This window comes from Lissotriton vulgaris, chromosome 10 (genome assembly GCF_964263255.1).
Source record: "Lissotriton vulgaris chromosome 10, aLisVul1.2, whole genome shotgun sequence".
Lineage (NCBI taxonomy): Eukaryota > Metazoa > Chordata > Amphibia > Caudata > Salamandridae > Lissotriton > Lissotriton vulgaris.
In genome coordinates, this window is record NC_141698.1 from 753808646 (window position 1) to 753821849 (window position 13204).

General features: G+C 44.3%; 1 protein-coding gene across 1 annotated transcript in view; it reads right to left on the minus strand.

The window, feature by feature from the left end:
• Positions 1-13204, minus strand: part of MYO3A (myosin IIIA) — a 1386887-nt gene that overhangs the window by 1092084 nt on the left and 281599 nt on the right. The window contains exon 9 of the mRNA XM_086939966.1: positions 5549-5704. Within this exon, the coding sequence (XP_086796092.1) occupies positions 5549-5704 (156 nt within the window). The remainder of the gene's footprint in view (positions 1-5548; positions 5705-13204) is intronic.

Consider the following 13204-nt stretch of genomic DNA (forward strand, 5'->3'; position numbering starts at 1 on the left):
AAAATTAGGGGAAAACTGACAACACGCTCATGGAATCATTACATATGGCACGTTTTTGTCATGCATCTCGCCCGCTCTACAGGACGTTTCCTAAAGAACCATTAGAGCGGCCTGGAATATCCATCCTCCAGTCCAATTCTCACCCAATTATCTCATCACTCTATTGTATAGCGTAGTAATGGATCGGATGGAAGTGGGGCCTGCCAATGCATAGGCACAGTGGTCAGCGGACTTCGGTCTAGATGTTACAGATGTGATGCTGAAGTATTGTTGCCAACAAACTAAATAAGTCTCCAACAATGATAGATACAGGTAAATACATGACAAATTTCGGCAAAGGGCATACTAAGCCCAACAATTCTAGCCAAGTATGATCACAAACAGGAAACTAGGTGTAAACGTTGTAGTGCATAGGGGGCAGATTTCCTCCATTTGGCATGGAGTTGCCTGGGAGTAGCCACATTCTGGGGGCAAGACATAACTACAGTTGAGACCATGACGCACCATACATTCTGGCTTACCCATGATACTGTTCTCCTCGGTCATGTTAAGAAACATTTCTAAGTACTTTTGTAAACTAACTGCTACAGCAATACAACTAGGCAAACCGTGATGTGGGGGGCGGGAGGCGGAGAGCTCCCTGTTTTCCGGATTGGTTCAAAGTTATGAGTTTATGTGAAGACTGGTCCAAAACTTATGCTGCTACTCTCCCTAGTGCAGCAAGGCTTAGAGAAGTTTGGGAGCCCTGGAGACTTACTCAGCTACACTTACCACTGGATAAGTTATGTGTTGCTGAACTGTTGCTTACATAACACACTACTTGTATCTAGCCTCAGGTGATCTGACACTTCCTTATGTAAGTGGATCCACTGTGCTGACTTCTATAAACTGTTGGTCATCTATGGGCCTATACTGGCTATGCCAGCAACTGTCCTGTTGAACCTATGCATATTTTATTTGCCTGTTCTGTATGATGTAAGTGTTATCACTTTTGAATGCACAGATTTTGCAGCCGGGCATTCTATGCCTGGCACACTGCGCAGTTTGTCTTTCTTCTGCCTGCTTACCGATAGGATAGCTCAGAAGTCTAAAGACCATGCCCTTTGTCATGGTGCCTAAAGTTGTAAAGTTCAAAATATTGTACTCTAGGTCACTCATTGTTATTAGTACTACACTGCAGTCATCTTTCTGTAGAAAAAAAGCACTTGAGAGCATTTAATGACCTGTCCCCCCGCTTGAACAAAAGAGCACGTGATCTCTTTTGCTGCACTGGGCAATTTAGGCTTCAGACTTGAGTGGACCCTTTTCTAAACATTTTCTTTTTTTTGTGAAACAGAGTGTTTTCTTTTAATTTGAAATCATTTGGAAAAAATTCAGTGATGTGTTCCAAAAATAAAGATGCTGATTAATTTCCAAGACTTTATCACTGATTGAGACTCCTATGACCATACCTTCATAAAAGTATCTTGCTTCAAACGATTATCTTTTAAAGGTTTTTTTTGCAGTTTTAGATAGCACAAACTCAACCTGAAGATATTTAAGTGCTTTACATTACACAAGACATTCATTCATTTTTAGTTTTAAGCATGAAGTGGTGAATGATTTGCCCAGGCATACTACTTACCAAATTTTTTTTTACTAGTTACCTCACACGATTGGAGCTGTGGGGCACCGTCTGGACTGGAGGCAAGCTCCCTTCAACTTAGAGTGCTCTCTACTTCCTGATTGACATAAAGCTCTAAAGGGTTCCATTCTAATACGCCCACACTTAACTGTAACTCCATGTCATCAGTCAGTGGAGACTGGCCCTCAAGGCAATGTGTTTGCCTATCCAATGACCTCAAAGGCCTCAGGGATGTGAGACTGTCAGACCGGCAAATACTCTAGACTTGGGGGTCACCCAGGGGCAGCAGTTTTAGTGAATGCAAGCTTCACTGACTCACTGCAACAAGAAGCAAGTGTGTGTAAGTGTTTTTTGTGAAAAAGAAGCAGGTTGCCATTAATTTCCTTCATTTTGACATGTCCTGGGGGTGAAAGTAAAAGGGGAAGAGCCCCAACGTCCTCGACAAGAAACCGCCTTTGAAGCAAATACAAGCAAGTCATTTCTTGCGCACAAAAGGCTTGCAAGATACCACCACCAAGACATGTCTCTCCAGTTTACAAAACCAACCTGCTGAATGTTGTCAGGTAGCTGGAGCACACATCGAGTTCACATTTTAGGCATGAAAGTTCTCTTCAAACCAAGCACTACTCTAGAAAAGCTATGTGTTCGGCATGTGCATAAGGAAAAAGAAAGTTACAGAAGCTACAGATAATCCTGTAATTAAGATGTCTGCAAGATTATTTTCTCGAAATTAAATATTCATACAGGTCTAGTATTAGATGACATGCTAATACAATTTGAAAATAGGGACTACCTGCTCATCATATTGGTAGTTAGTTGTACAAAGTTACTGGAACTGGACTGGACAAGGGAATCAAGTAATTTATGCTTGTGCAAACAATGGGCAGTGTTGGACTGGCTTATCGGGCACTCAGTGTGGCACTGCCAGTTGGACAGCTTGAAAGGCTAGGGGCACTGGATTCTTTTTTTAGACAGGTCACAGCCCACCTGGCAGTGTCAGACTGTTAAAAGGTCAGTCCAACACTGAAAGGGCAGTAACTGATCATTTATTTGGCATCTGCGTTCATTATTCGTGCAACAGTAGGTCTGATGGTGAGAGAAATGACTGCATAATTAGAAACAGACATATATTAGCACATTAGAAATTTAATTTAGAACATAGTCTAATACAGGTAGCATGCATATTTTAGAAATGACTTACAAAATGTGTGAATTTCAAAGTACAAAACAAAAACCATATTGCAGATTGACACATGTAGACAAGAAAGATGCTATTAGAAATGTTTCATCCCAATTGGATGTATTTTAAGAAGTTTGCACCAAGCAACTATACTTTACCCTGTGCAGCGACTAGGCCCGAAGCTTCTTTTTGACCTTTGCTCATAGTAAAATACACGATGCAACAGCTTAAAACTGATGTCATCCTAGCATTGTGCTGACTTTAGTTATGTTAATTCAGTTCCTCTTACCCTATGTTAGATCACTTCCTTTAAGAATAATAAACTTATTGAAACTGAATAGAATACATGGTGATGAAGACTTATAATGTTATTTAATATTAATTCAATATATCTTTTCACATTTGCTGACTAGCCTTTGTTTCTGTGCTGAAACTCACAATGCGTCTTTAGCTTAGGTAAGAGGGTTCTCATGGGAACCTTCCTCCATGTAACAATTATGCCAAAGGACTGTATCAATTCAGATGACAAGAGTGCAGACTTGCAATCGGAAAAAGATTCCTGGTATGACGGACAACACCACTTTATGAATTGTTCTGATTGGACATTGAAGGAAGGCATTACTACAAATTGATACATGTGTTAATAGGTTACAATACTGACTGTGCCTAGCTAGTTAACCACCACACTTCTATTTTCCCTCTTACCCGTCTAGTAGTCTTACTGCTGAATTTTTCTCCTCTACCCGAGACTCTTCTTCATGAAGAATGGATTCCTTTAGATTCTTGAGGTGACTTTAATAATTTTTTGTGACTGTTGCTAGTGCACAGATCACAACTCTGAAACTTGCTACTGCAGCTTATGGGAACTTGGCTGAGTGTCCAGAACTACTCTTCAAGAGGAGTTGGCCTTTCTATTCACTGCTCTTCCGCACAGAACTCTTTATGGGTTCTTGTTTAGAACAGGTCTTTTAGTTAGCTGATTGGGTTTCTTTGTGGAACGCAAATCTTGATTACTAATTTCCAATGTTCTTTTATATTTCTGTATATTACTCAATTGAATAAAGATACTTGCGATCCTAACCATTATCGATAAATGAAGACATTAAAACTAAACTCATCCTCTCATCATTGACTCAATGTAATCCTAAATGTCCATAATATTTGATGACTTTAATTTGTAGGTGGCTCTAAATTCTGAGCACAGTGAAAAAGGTTCATCGACCTCTCCGGACCCTGGAGGATTCCTCATGCTGCTATTTGTAAGTGGGTGTATTTTAAAGTCTGAACCATCGAGGAGAGTTCTTTGGGCTCCGGCAATGGCATCAACATTTGGTTTTAATAGTGCGATGTTCAAAACAAGGTCCTGCTAATATGTCTGCACATGTATTTCTATATCACCAATGGCTATCTAAGAATCTATTCCATCCGTTTAGAACTCTTCAAATTGTGAGAATTTTCACTTTAGATTGTCAGAGATACGTTTTACCTAGTGCCCATAACTGAGCCATGGCTCATAAATGTTATAATAAAATCCTTCCTGTGAAGGGAGGTTTTAGGATGTGTATTTAGGCATCATTCATCAGACTGGAACTTTTATACATTGACGTATTCTGCATATAATTTAGTTTTAAGAGACTTTGGATCTCAATTAGAATTTGGAGGGAATTGCAAATACTCCAATTTATGGCAAATGCTCTAAGTATGGAATAGAAACAACGAGCTAAATTTCCTCCACAATACTGTCCCTAAAGTGGAGGAAATTAAGCCTGCAGATCCTACTCCGTAATTTAGGGCATATTTATCAAACGTTCACGTAACATAGAGTAGCAAGCAAAGTTTCTGCATTGCAATAACAGAAAAAAATGAAGAGCGCCATATCTACTAAGATATGCCACTCTTCAGCTCTCCCCCTGCGTTGGTGCATTGGAGCATGGCCGGACTGGCCGTAGTGGGCCCTGGGTTTGGGGTCAGTTTTGGACTCCAGGGGGGGCTGTTTCTGTTACTGGAGGCCGGTTTTGCAATATCGGCCCCTTGTAACAAAAGCGGCATTGGTGAGACGGGGTGGTGCTCCAAGAAGCACCCCAACCAGGGGCTAGCCGAGCTGTTTGCCAGGGCCGTTTTCAGTTCCCAGTCTGGCCAAGCATTTGCGGATGCATTTCCCCATGCAGACACCCTTGATCCATGGTGCAAGGGGGTCTTCTTTACAAGCAGGGTTGAAAGAGGAAATGACGAGGGGGAAAGAAAATATATTTCTCCTTGTTACGCCTCTCTGTGGTAGGGGTACCAATTTCACTGAATTCCAGCTTTACAAACCATAATAAATCTGAAATTGACTTAAATCCATGGGTGGATGCATAGGAACACCCATGCTCCACACACGGAATTCCTAACATTGAGAAATGTAACAACGCAGCGCACGCTGCTGCTTTGCGTTTCATTTCTTCACAAAGCCACACAAATCAGACCTTTCCTGGCTCTGCACATTCCAAATAAGCATTTACTTTGCCACGCATGGCACAAGGGCGTAGCACAGGTTTAGTAAATGTGGTCCTCCAGTAACTGGAGATTTTTCTTTTCATCCATAAACTCTAAATGAGACCTTGCTCTCCCACCCAGCTGTTCTAATTATTTCCTTCCTTTAGGCAGCTGCGAGCGAGTGCTACTGGGGCCTAATTGATATTTCTAATGTGGGGAAAATCGCCTTTTGTTTAATGGTACTTTTCACAGTGTAAGCAGAAAGGTACCTTTTCTTTTCTGTTATTCCCATCTGCTGGTGGACATCAATAAACTCCATCAGTTGTTTTTGTAAGGCCTTTTCTTTGCCTTCAACCTTTTTAACAAATGGGTGCTGTAAAAGGTCACACACTGTTGGCCGCTTCTCGAAATCTTTTATTAAGCAACTGTAATAACAGAAAAAAACAAGTATTATTTTGTAGCACCATACATGTCGTCAACATCTAAGACATTGATTCGCTCTTGAAAATGAAATACACATTAATTTCCTTCGGTGTTTTATTAACGTTTGCAGGAAAACCTAGAAACAGAAACGCCACGCGCTGATTGTTGGTTTAAGAAGCACATATTTTAGATGCTCGCATTTGATTCTTAATTGCTGCTGCTGCGAAGCTACATGTAACTTTGTAAATTGTAACTTTGTAAATTGATACTAAATGGTTTTAAATGTTTTTGGAAAAGAAATACATTGATTACTTACCCGCACATTAAAAAATTCCTCATTTCACCTCGCTATTTCAGCTGGAACCAGGGAAAACTGCACTTCTTCTAGCGCCATCTTGGTGAGCGTTCTAGTGGCTGCCCGTCTTGCAATTACCTGCAATTATTATTGCAATTATTAAAAGAGGCAATGCAAGCGCCTAGCGCCAGTAACGTTGCCCGTTTGAAAAAAGGCAGGATAAGATACTCTAAGGAACTGCTGCTCGGTATGGGTGAGCGGGAAGTGGGAGCGTAATATCATGTAGCTCTGTCACAGGTTAGTGCTGTTTTAATATGTGGCCTGATTAACCGCAGATCGTTGGTAAAACATCATCAGGAAGTGTCAAGTCTGTTAGAAGATATGGACCAGGATGTTTTTTTCATTATTGAGACCTGGACCAACACTGACTCCTCCGTTGAGCTGGGCTTTGTCTGTCCAGGAGGATAAAAGATATATGTTACAAACCTAGGGCCTCTGGAAGAGTTGGGGGGGTCGGGGTAATATTCAAAGAAAGATGGAACCTCGCACCCCTGCAGGTTGACCAGGTTGCTGGGATTGAGTAACTGGGCTTCACTTTGCAGGAGACAAAAGGAAGACTACTAAGCGGCACGGTCTGTTATAGACCTCCAGGCTCAGACACTCAGTATCAGGCACTGCTTGACACTATTGCTGCTCTGGCTCTGACACACTCCAGAGTGATGTTTCTAGGAGGCTTTAACTTATGGGACCCTAGGGAGTCATTTGAGAGACCTGCGAGATACATGTGAGAACCTTAGCTTAAACCAGTTAGTATAAGAACCAACCCTTTCAGGAGGACACGTGCTGGATCTCGTGTTCGTGAATCAGTCCGAGACGGAGGTGATTGATACACTGCCCCAAAACTGGATTGACCATTCATTAATCTACTTTAGGATCACTATACCCAACTACACGGATAATAAAAACTGCTCAGCGACCTTTCGAAGCGGAAGAGACTGGGCCAAACTGTCTAAAAACAGCACAGACCCAATATTCTCCAATCAGACCTTCTTTGCTCCAGGGGATTCAGTGGATAAGAACTGTCAAACCTACTGTAATCACATCACCAATATTTTAGATAGGCATGTCCCCATGAAAAGAATAAAGAATAGAAGGAAACCCTCAGCTCCCTGGTTTAGCGAGGAGCTGAAAGTAATGTGAAACACACGCCGACAGGCTGAGAGGAGGTGGCGAAGATCTTATCTAGAATCAGATAGGAAACAACTGAAACGAGTGCAGGCTCAATATAAGGAGACCATTGCCAAGTCTAAAGCACTCTTTTATGCCAGCTCAATCCTACAATCACCTAACAGTACAAAAGCCCTCTTTGATGTTATAAGAGATCTCTCCAGTCCCGCTTGTACGAGCGATAAAGTGGTTGCATCTCAGGAACTCTGCAATGAAATCGCCGACTTCTTTGAAGAAAAGATCGCCGAAATTGTTGGAGGCTTTGATCCAGGTAATATTAGCAGCCAGGACACACTATCCCAGATATTAGCTGAGGAATCCTGGGCAGAAACATCAATGGAGTGCTGTCAACCACTCACTAAAGAGCTTTTTAACAATCTTGCTAAAAGTGTTTCCTCTGGGTCTCCCCTAGATCCGCTCCCCCATAGATCTGGAAGGAGTATGGGCCAGAAGTATTCCCTTGTATGCGATGGATTTGCTGTCAATCCTTGGAGGAAGGTGTGGTCCCGGAGGCATGGAAGCAGGCAGTGGTCACTCCCTGCTCACGAAGTCCTCTCTGGATCCAACAAATCCAGCTAACTTCAGACCTATATCCCCCCTGCCTTATCCTATTAAAATTCTGGAAAAGGCTGTTAGCAAGTCTCTATCGAGCTACCTTGAAGATAATCACATACTGGATAGGGATCAGTTCGGCTTCCGCCCAGGCCATGGGATGGAAACAGCTCTGGTAACTGTATTGGACAATCTGCGAATACGAACCGACAATGGTAACTCATCTGTGTTAGTGTTGCTGGATATGTTGGCCGCATTCGACACGGTAAGCCATGCAGTGCTGATAGGAAGGCTGAAGAGACTGGGTGTGAAAGGTCGTGCCCTGAAATGGCTCCAATCATACTTATAAGAAAGACAACAGGTTGTAACCATGATCCGATGTGTCATGGAGTGCCACAGGGTTCGGCAATAAGCCCCATTCTCTTCAATATATACCTACGCCCCTTGATCCCTATTATAAAATCATATGGGAGAGATCTGGTCAACTATGCCGACGACACTCAATTGGTGTTTTCCGTAGAAGGGAAGCATGCAGTGTCAGTGGACACCTTTCAGGAATGTATGCGTCGAGTCTCTGGCTGGCTCAAAGTAAACTCTCTGCAGTTTAACGGAGGAAAACAGAGGTGTTGTACTGCTCGGCTGCCAAAATGACACAGCTCTTACCGCACAAGTTTAGACTAACCCTAGAGGATGACCCCCTGGCCCCAGTCAAACCAGTATCCAACCTGGGTGTCTTGGTGGATAAAAATCTTCAAATGCTGTCACAGGCTAACAAAACGATCAGTGTATGATTTGCCTTGCTATAAACGCTTTGCCACATTCTTCCTCTTCTACCTAATGAGGCTAGACCCCTGGTGGTGAGGAGCATAATTCTGTGTAGGCTTGACTACTGCAACTCCCTGTATCTGGGAGCTCCACAATACATCTTGCAGGGATTGCAAAGAGTCCAGTCTATAGCTGCAAAGCTGGCACTTAACAGACAACATAGCTCATCTACCACAATGGCTCTGAGAGATCTCCACTGGCTGCCCATTAGGGATAGAGTTACCTTCAAATCTCTATGCATTGTATACAGAGCTGTGCATAGTACTGGACCTCTATCCATACAAGAGAGATTGACCTGGTGCAGGCCCACCAGACACCTTCACTCTTCCACTGCAAATCTGGTAATAACTACCAGATTTAAGAAATCTTGGATGGGAGGCAGGCCTTTTGGCACAGTAGCATCACGCCTCAGGAATGAGGTACCTCAGAGCATCAGACAAGCTAGCTCTCTGCTATGCTTTAGAAAGAAAATATTTACAACAAGGGGTGGTGAGGGACAGAGTCTCTGAATTAAACAGAATACTCTCACCCAGTCAAGAGATCAGGGCTAGATCCAACACCGTTTTTTAGCTCACTGCACCATCCCAGTTTCAGAACCTGGCTGTATGCAAATTAGTCTGTTCCTGTCCCAGTGCATGATGGGAACAGGGCAAACCAAACTACAAAAGCCAATTCTTACACTGGGAAGGAAACAAGCTACCGGGGACCGGTTTCTGGCATTTCAGCCTCTTCGGCCCGGCTTGCTTGAATCCTGATGGTGCAATGAGCAAGGGACTCACATCTGAGTATACCCTTCCACGCTTAGGGTGGACAAAAATATTTACAACAAGGGGTGGTGAGGGACAGAGTCTCTGAATTAAACAGAATACTCTCACCCAGTCAAGAGATCAGGGCTAGATCCAACACCGTTTTTTAGCTCACTGCACCATCCCAGTTTCAGAACCTGGCTGTATGCAAATTAGTCTGTTCCTGTCCCAGTGCATGATGGGAACAGGGCAAACCAAACTACAAAAGCCAATTCTTACACTGGGAAGGAAACAAGCTACCGGGGACCGGTTTCTGGCATTTCAGCCTCTTCGGCCCGGCTTGCTTGAATCCTGATGGTGCAATGAGCAAGGGACTCACATCTGAGTATACCCTTCCACGCTTAGGGTGGACAAAAATATTTACAACAAGGGGTGGTGAGGGACAGAGTCTCTGAATTAAACAGAATACTCTCACCCAGTCAAGAGATCAGGGCTAGATCCAACACCGTTTTTTAGCTCACTGCACCATCCCAGTTTCAGAACCTGGCTGTATGCAAATTAGTCTGTTCCTGTCCCAGTGCATGATGGGAACAGGGCAAACCAAACTACAAAAGCCAATTCTTACACTGGGAAGGAAACAAGCTACCGGGGACCGGTTTCTGGCATTTCAGCCTCTTCGGCCCGGCTTGCTTGAATCCTGATGGTGCAATGAGCAAGGGACTCACATCTGAGTATACCCTTCCACGCTTAGGGTGGACAAAAATATTTACAACAAGGGGTGGTGAGGGACAGAGTCTCTGAATTAAACAGAATACTCTCACCCAGTCAAGAGATCAGGGCTAGATCCAACACCGTTTTTTAGCTCACTGCACCATCCCAGTTTCAGAACCTGGCTGTATGCAAATTAGTCTGTTCCTGTCCCAGTGCATGATGGGAACAGGGCAAACCAAACTACAAAAGCCAATTCTTACACTGGGAAGGAAACAAGCTACCGGGGACCGGTTTCTGGCATTTCAGCCTCTTCGGCCCGGCTTGCTTGAATCCTGATGGTGCAATGAGCAAGGGACTCACATCTGAGTATACCCTTCCACGCTTAGGGTGGACAAAAATATTTACAACAAGGGGTGGTGAGGGACAGAGTCTCTGAATTAAACAGAATACTCTCACCCAGTCAAGAGATCAGGGCTAGATCCAACACCGTTTTTTAGCTCACTGCACCATCCCAGTTTCAGAACCTGGCTGTATGCAAATTAGTCTGTTCCTGTCCCAGTGCATGATGGGAACAGGGCAAACCAAACTACAAAAGCCAATTCTTACACTGGGAAGGAAACAAGCTACCGGGGACCGGTTTCTGGCATTTCAGCCTCTTCGGCCCGGCTTGCTTGAATCCTGATGGTGCAATGAGCAAGGGACTCACATCTGAGTATACCCTTCCACGCTTAGGGTGGACAAAAATATTTACAACAAGGGGTGGTGAGGGACAGAGTCTCTGAATTAAACAGAATACTCTCACCCAGTCAAGAGATCAGGGCTAGATCCAACGCCGTTTTTTAGCTCACTGCACCATCCCAGTTTCAGAACCTGGCTGTATGCAAATTAGTCTGTTCCTGTCCCAGTGCATGATGGGAACAGGGCAAACCAAACTACAAAAGCCAATTCTTACACTGGGAAGGAAACAAGCTACCGGGGACCGGTTTCTGGCATTTCAGCCTCTTCGGCCCGGCTTGCTTGAATCCTGATGGTGCAATGAGCAAGGGACTCACATCTGAGTATACCCTTCCACGCTTAGGGTGGACAAAAATATTTACAACAAGGGGTGGTGAGGGACAGAGTCTCTGAATTAAACAGAATACTCTCACCCAGTCAAGAGATCAGGGCTAGATCCAACACCGTTTTTTAGCTCACTGCACCATCCCAGTTTCAGAACCTGGCTGTATGCAAATTAGTCTGTTCCTGTCCCAGTGCATGATGGGAACAGGGCAAACCAAACTACAAAAGCCAATTCTTACACTGGGAAGGAAACAAGCTACCGGGGACCGGTTTCTGGCATTTCAGCCTCTTCGGCCCGGCTTGCTTGAATCCTGATGGTGCAATGAGCAAGGGACTCACATCTGAGTATACCCTTCCACGCTTAGGGTGGACAAAAATATTTACAACAAGGGGTGGTGAGGGACAGAGTCTCTGAATTAAACAGAATACTCTCACCCAGTCAAGAGATCAGGGCTAGATCCAACACCGTTTTTTAGCTCACTGCACCATCCCAGTTTCAGAACCTGGCTGTATGCAAATTAGTCTGTTCCTGTCCCAGTGCCTGATGGGAACAGGGCAAACCAAACTACAAAAGCCAATTCTTACACTGGGAAGGAAACAAGCTACCGGGGACCGGTTTCTGGCATTTCAGCCTCTTCGGCCCGGCTTGCTTGAATCCTGATGGTGCAATGAGCAAGGGACTCACATCTGAGTATACCCTTCCACGCTTAGGGTGGACAAAAATATTTACAACAAGGGGTGGTGAGGGACAGAGTCTCTGAATTAAACAGAATACTCTCACCCAGTCAAGAGATCAGGGCTAGATCCAACACCGTTTTTTAGCTCACTGCACCATCCCAGTTTCAGAACCTGGCTGTATGCAAATTAGTCTGTTCCTGTCCCAGTGCATGATGGGAACAGGGCAAACCAAACTACAAAAGCCAATTCTTACACTGGGAAGGAAACAAGCTACCGGGGACCGGTTTCTGGCATTTCAGCCTCTTCGGCCCGGCTTGCTTGAATCCTGATGGTGCAATGAGCAAGGGACTCACATCTGAGTATACCCTTCCACGCTTAGGGTGGACAAAAATATTTACAACAAGGGGTGGTGAGGGACAGAGTCTCTGAATTAAACAGAATACTCTCACCCAGTCAAGAGATCAGGGCTAGATCCAACACCGTTTTTTAGCTCACTGCACCATCCCAGTTTCAGAACCTGGCTGTATGCAAATTAGTCTGTTCCTGTCCCAGTGCATGATGGGAACAGGGCAAACCAAACTACAAAAGCCAATTCTTACACTGGGAAGGAAACAAGCTACCGGGGACCGGTTTCTGGCATTTCAGCCTCTTCGGCCCGGCTTGCTTGAATCCTGATGGTGCAATGAGCAAGGGACTCACATCTGAGTATACCCTTCCACGCTTAGGGTGGACAAAAATATTTACAACAAGGGGTGGTGAGGGACAGAGTCTCTGAATTAAACAGAATACTCTCACCCAGTCAAGAGATCAGAGCTAGATCCAACACCGTTTTTTAGCTCACTGCACCATCCCAGTTTCAGAACCTGGCTGTATGCAAATTACTCTGTTCCTGTCCCAGTGCATGATGGGAACAGGGCAAACCAAACTACAAAAGCCAATTCTTACACTGGGAAGGAAACAAGCTACCGGGGACCGGTTTCTGGCATTTCAGCCTCTTCGGCCCGGCTTGCTTGAATCCTGATGGTGCAATGAGCAAGGGACTCACATCTGAGTATACCCTTCCACGCTTAGGGTGGACAAAAATATTTACAACAAGGGGTGGTGAGGGACAGAGTCTCTGAATTAAACAGAATACTCTCACCCAGTCAAGAGATCAGGGCTAGATCCAACACCGTTTTTTAGCTCACTGCACCATCCCAGTTTCAGAACCTGGCTGTATGCAAATTAGTCTGTTCCTGTCCCAGTGCATGATGGGAACAGGGCAAACCAAACTACAAAAGCCAATTCTTACACTGGGAAGGAAACAAGCTACTGGGGACCGATTTCTGGCATTTCAGCCTCTTCGGCCCGGCTTGCTTGAATCCTGATGGTGCAATGAGCAAGGGACTCACATCTGAGTATACCCTTCC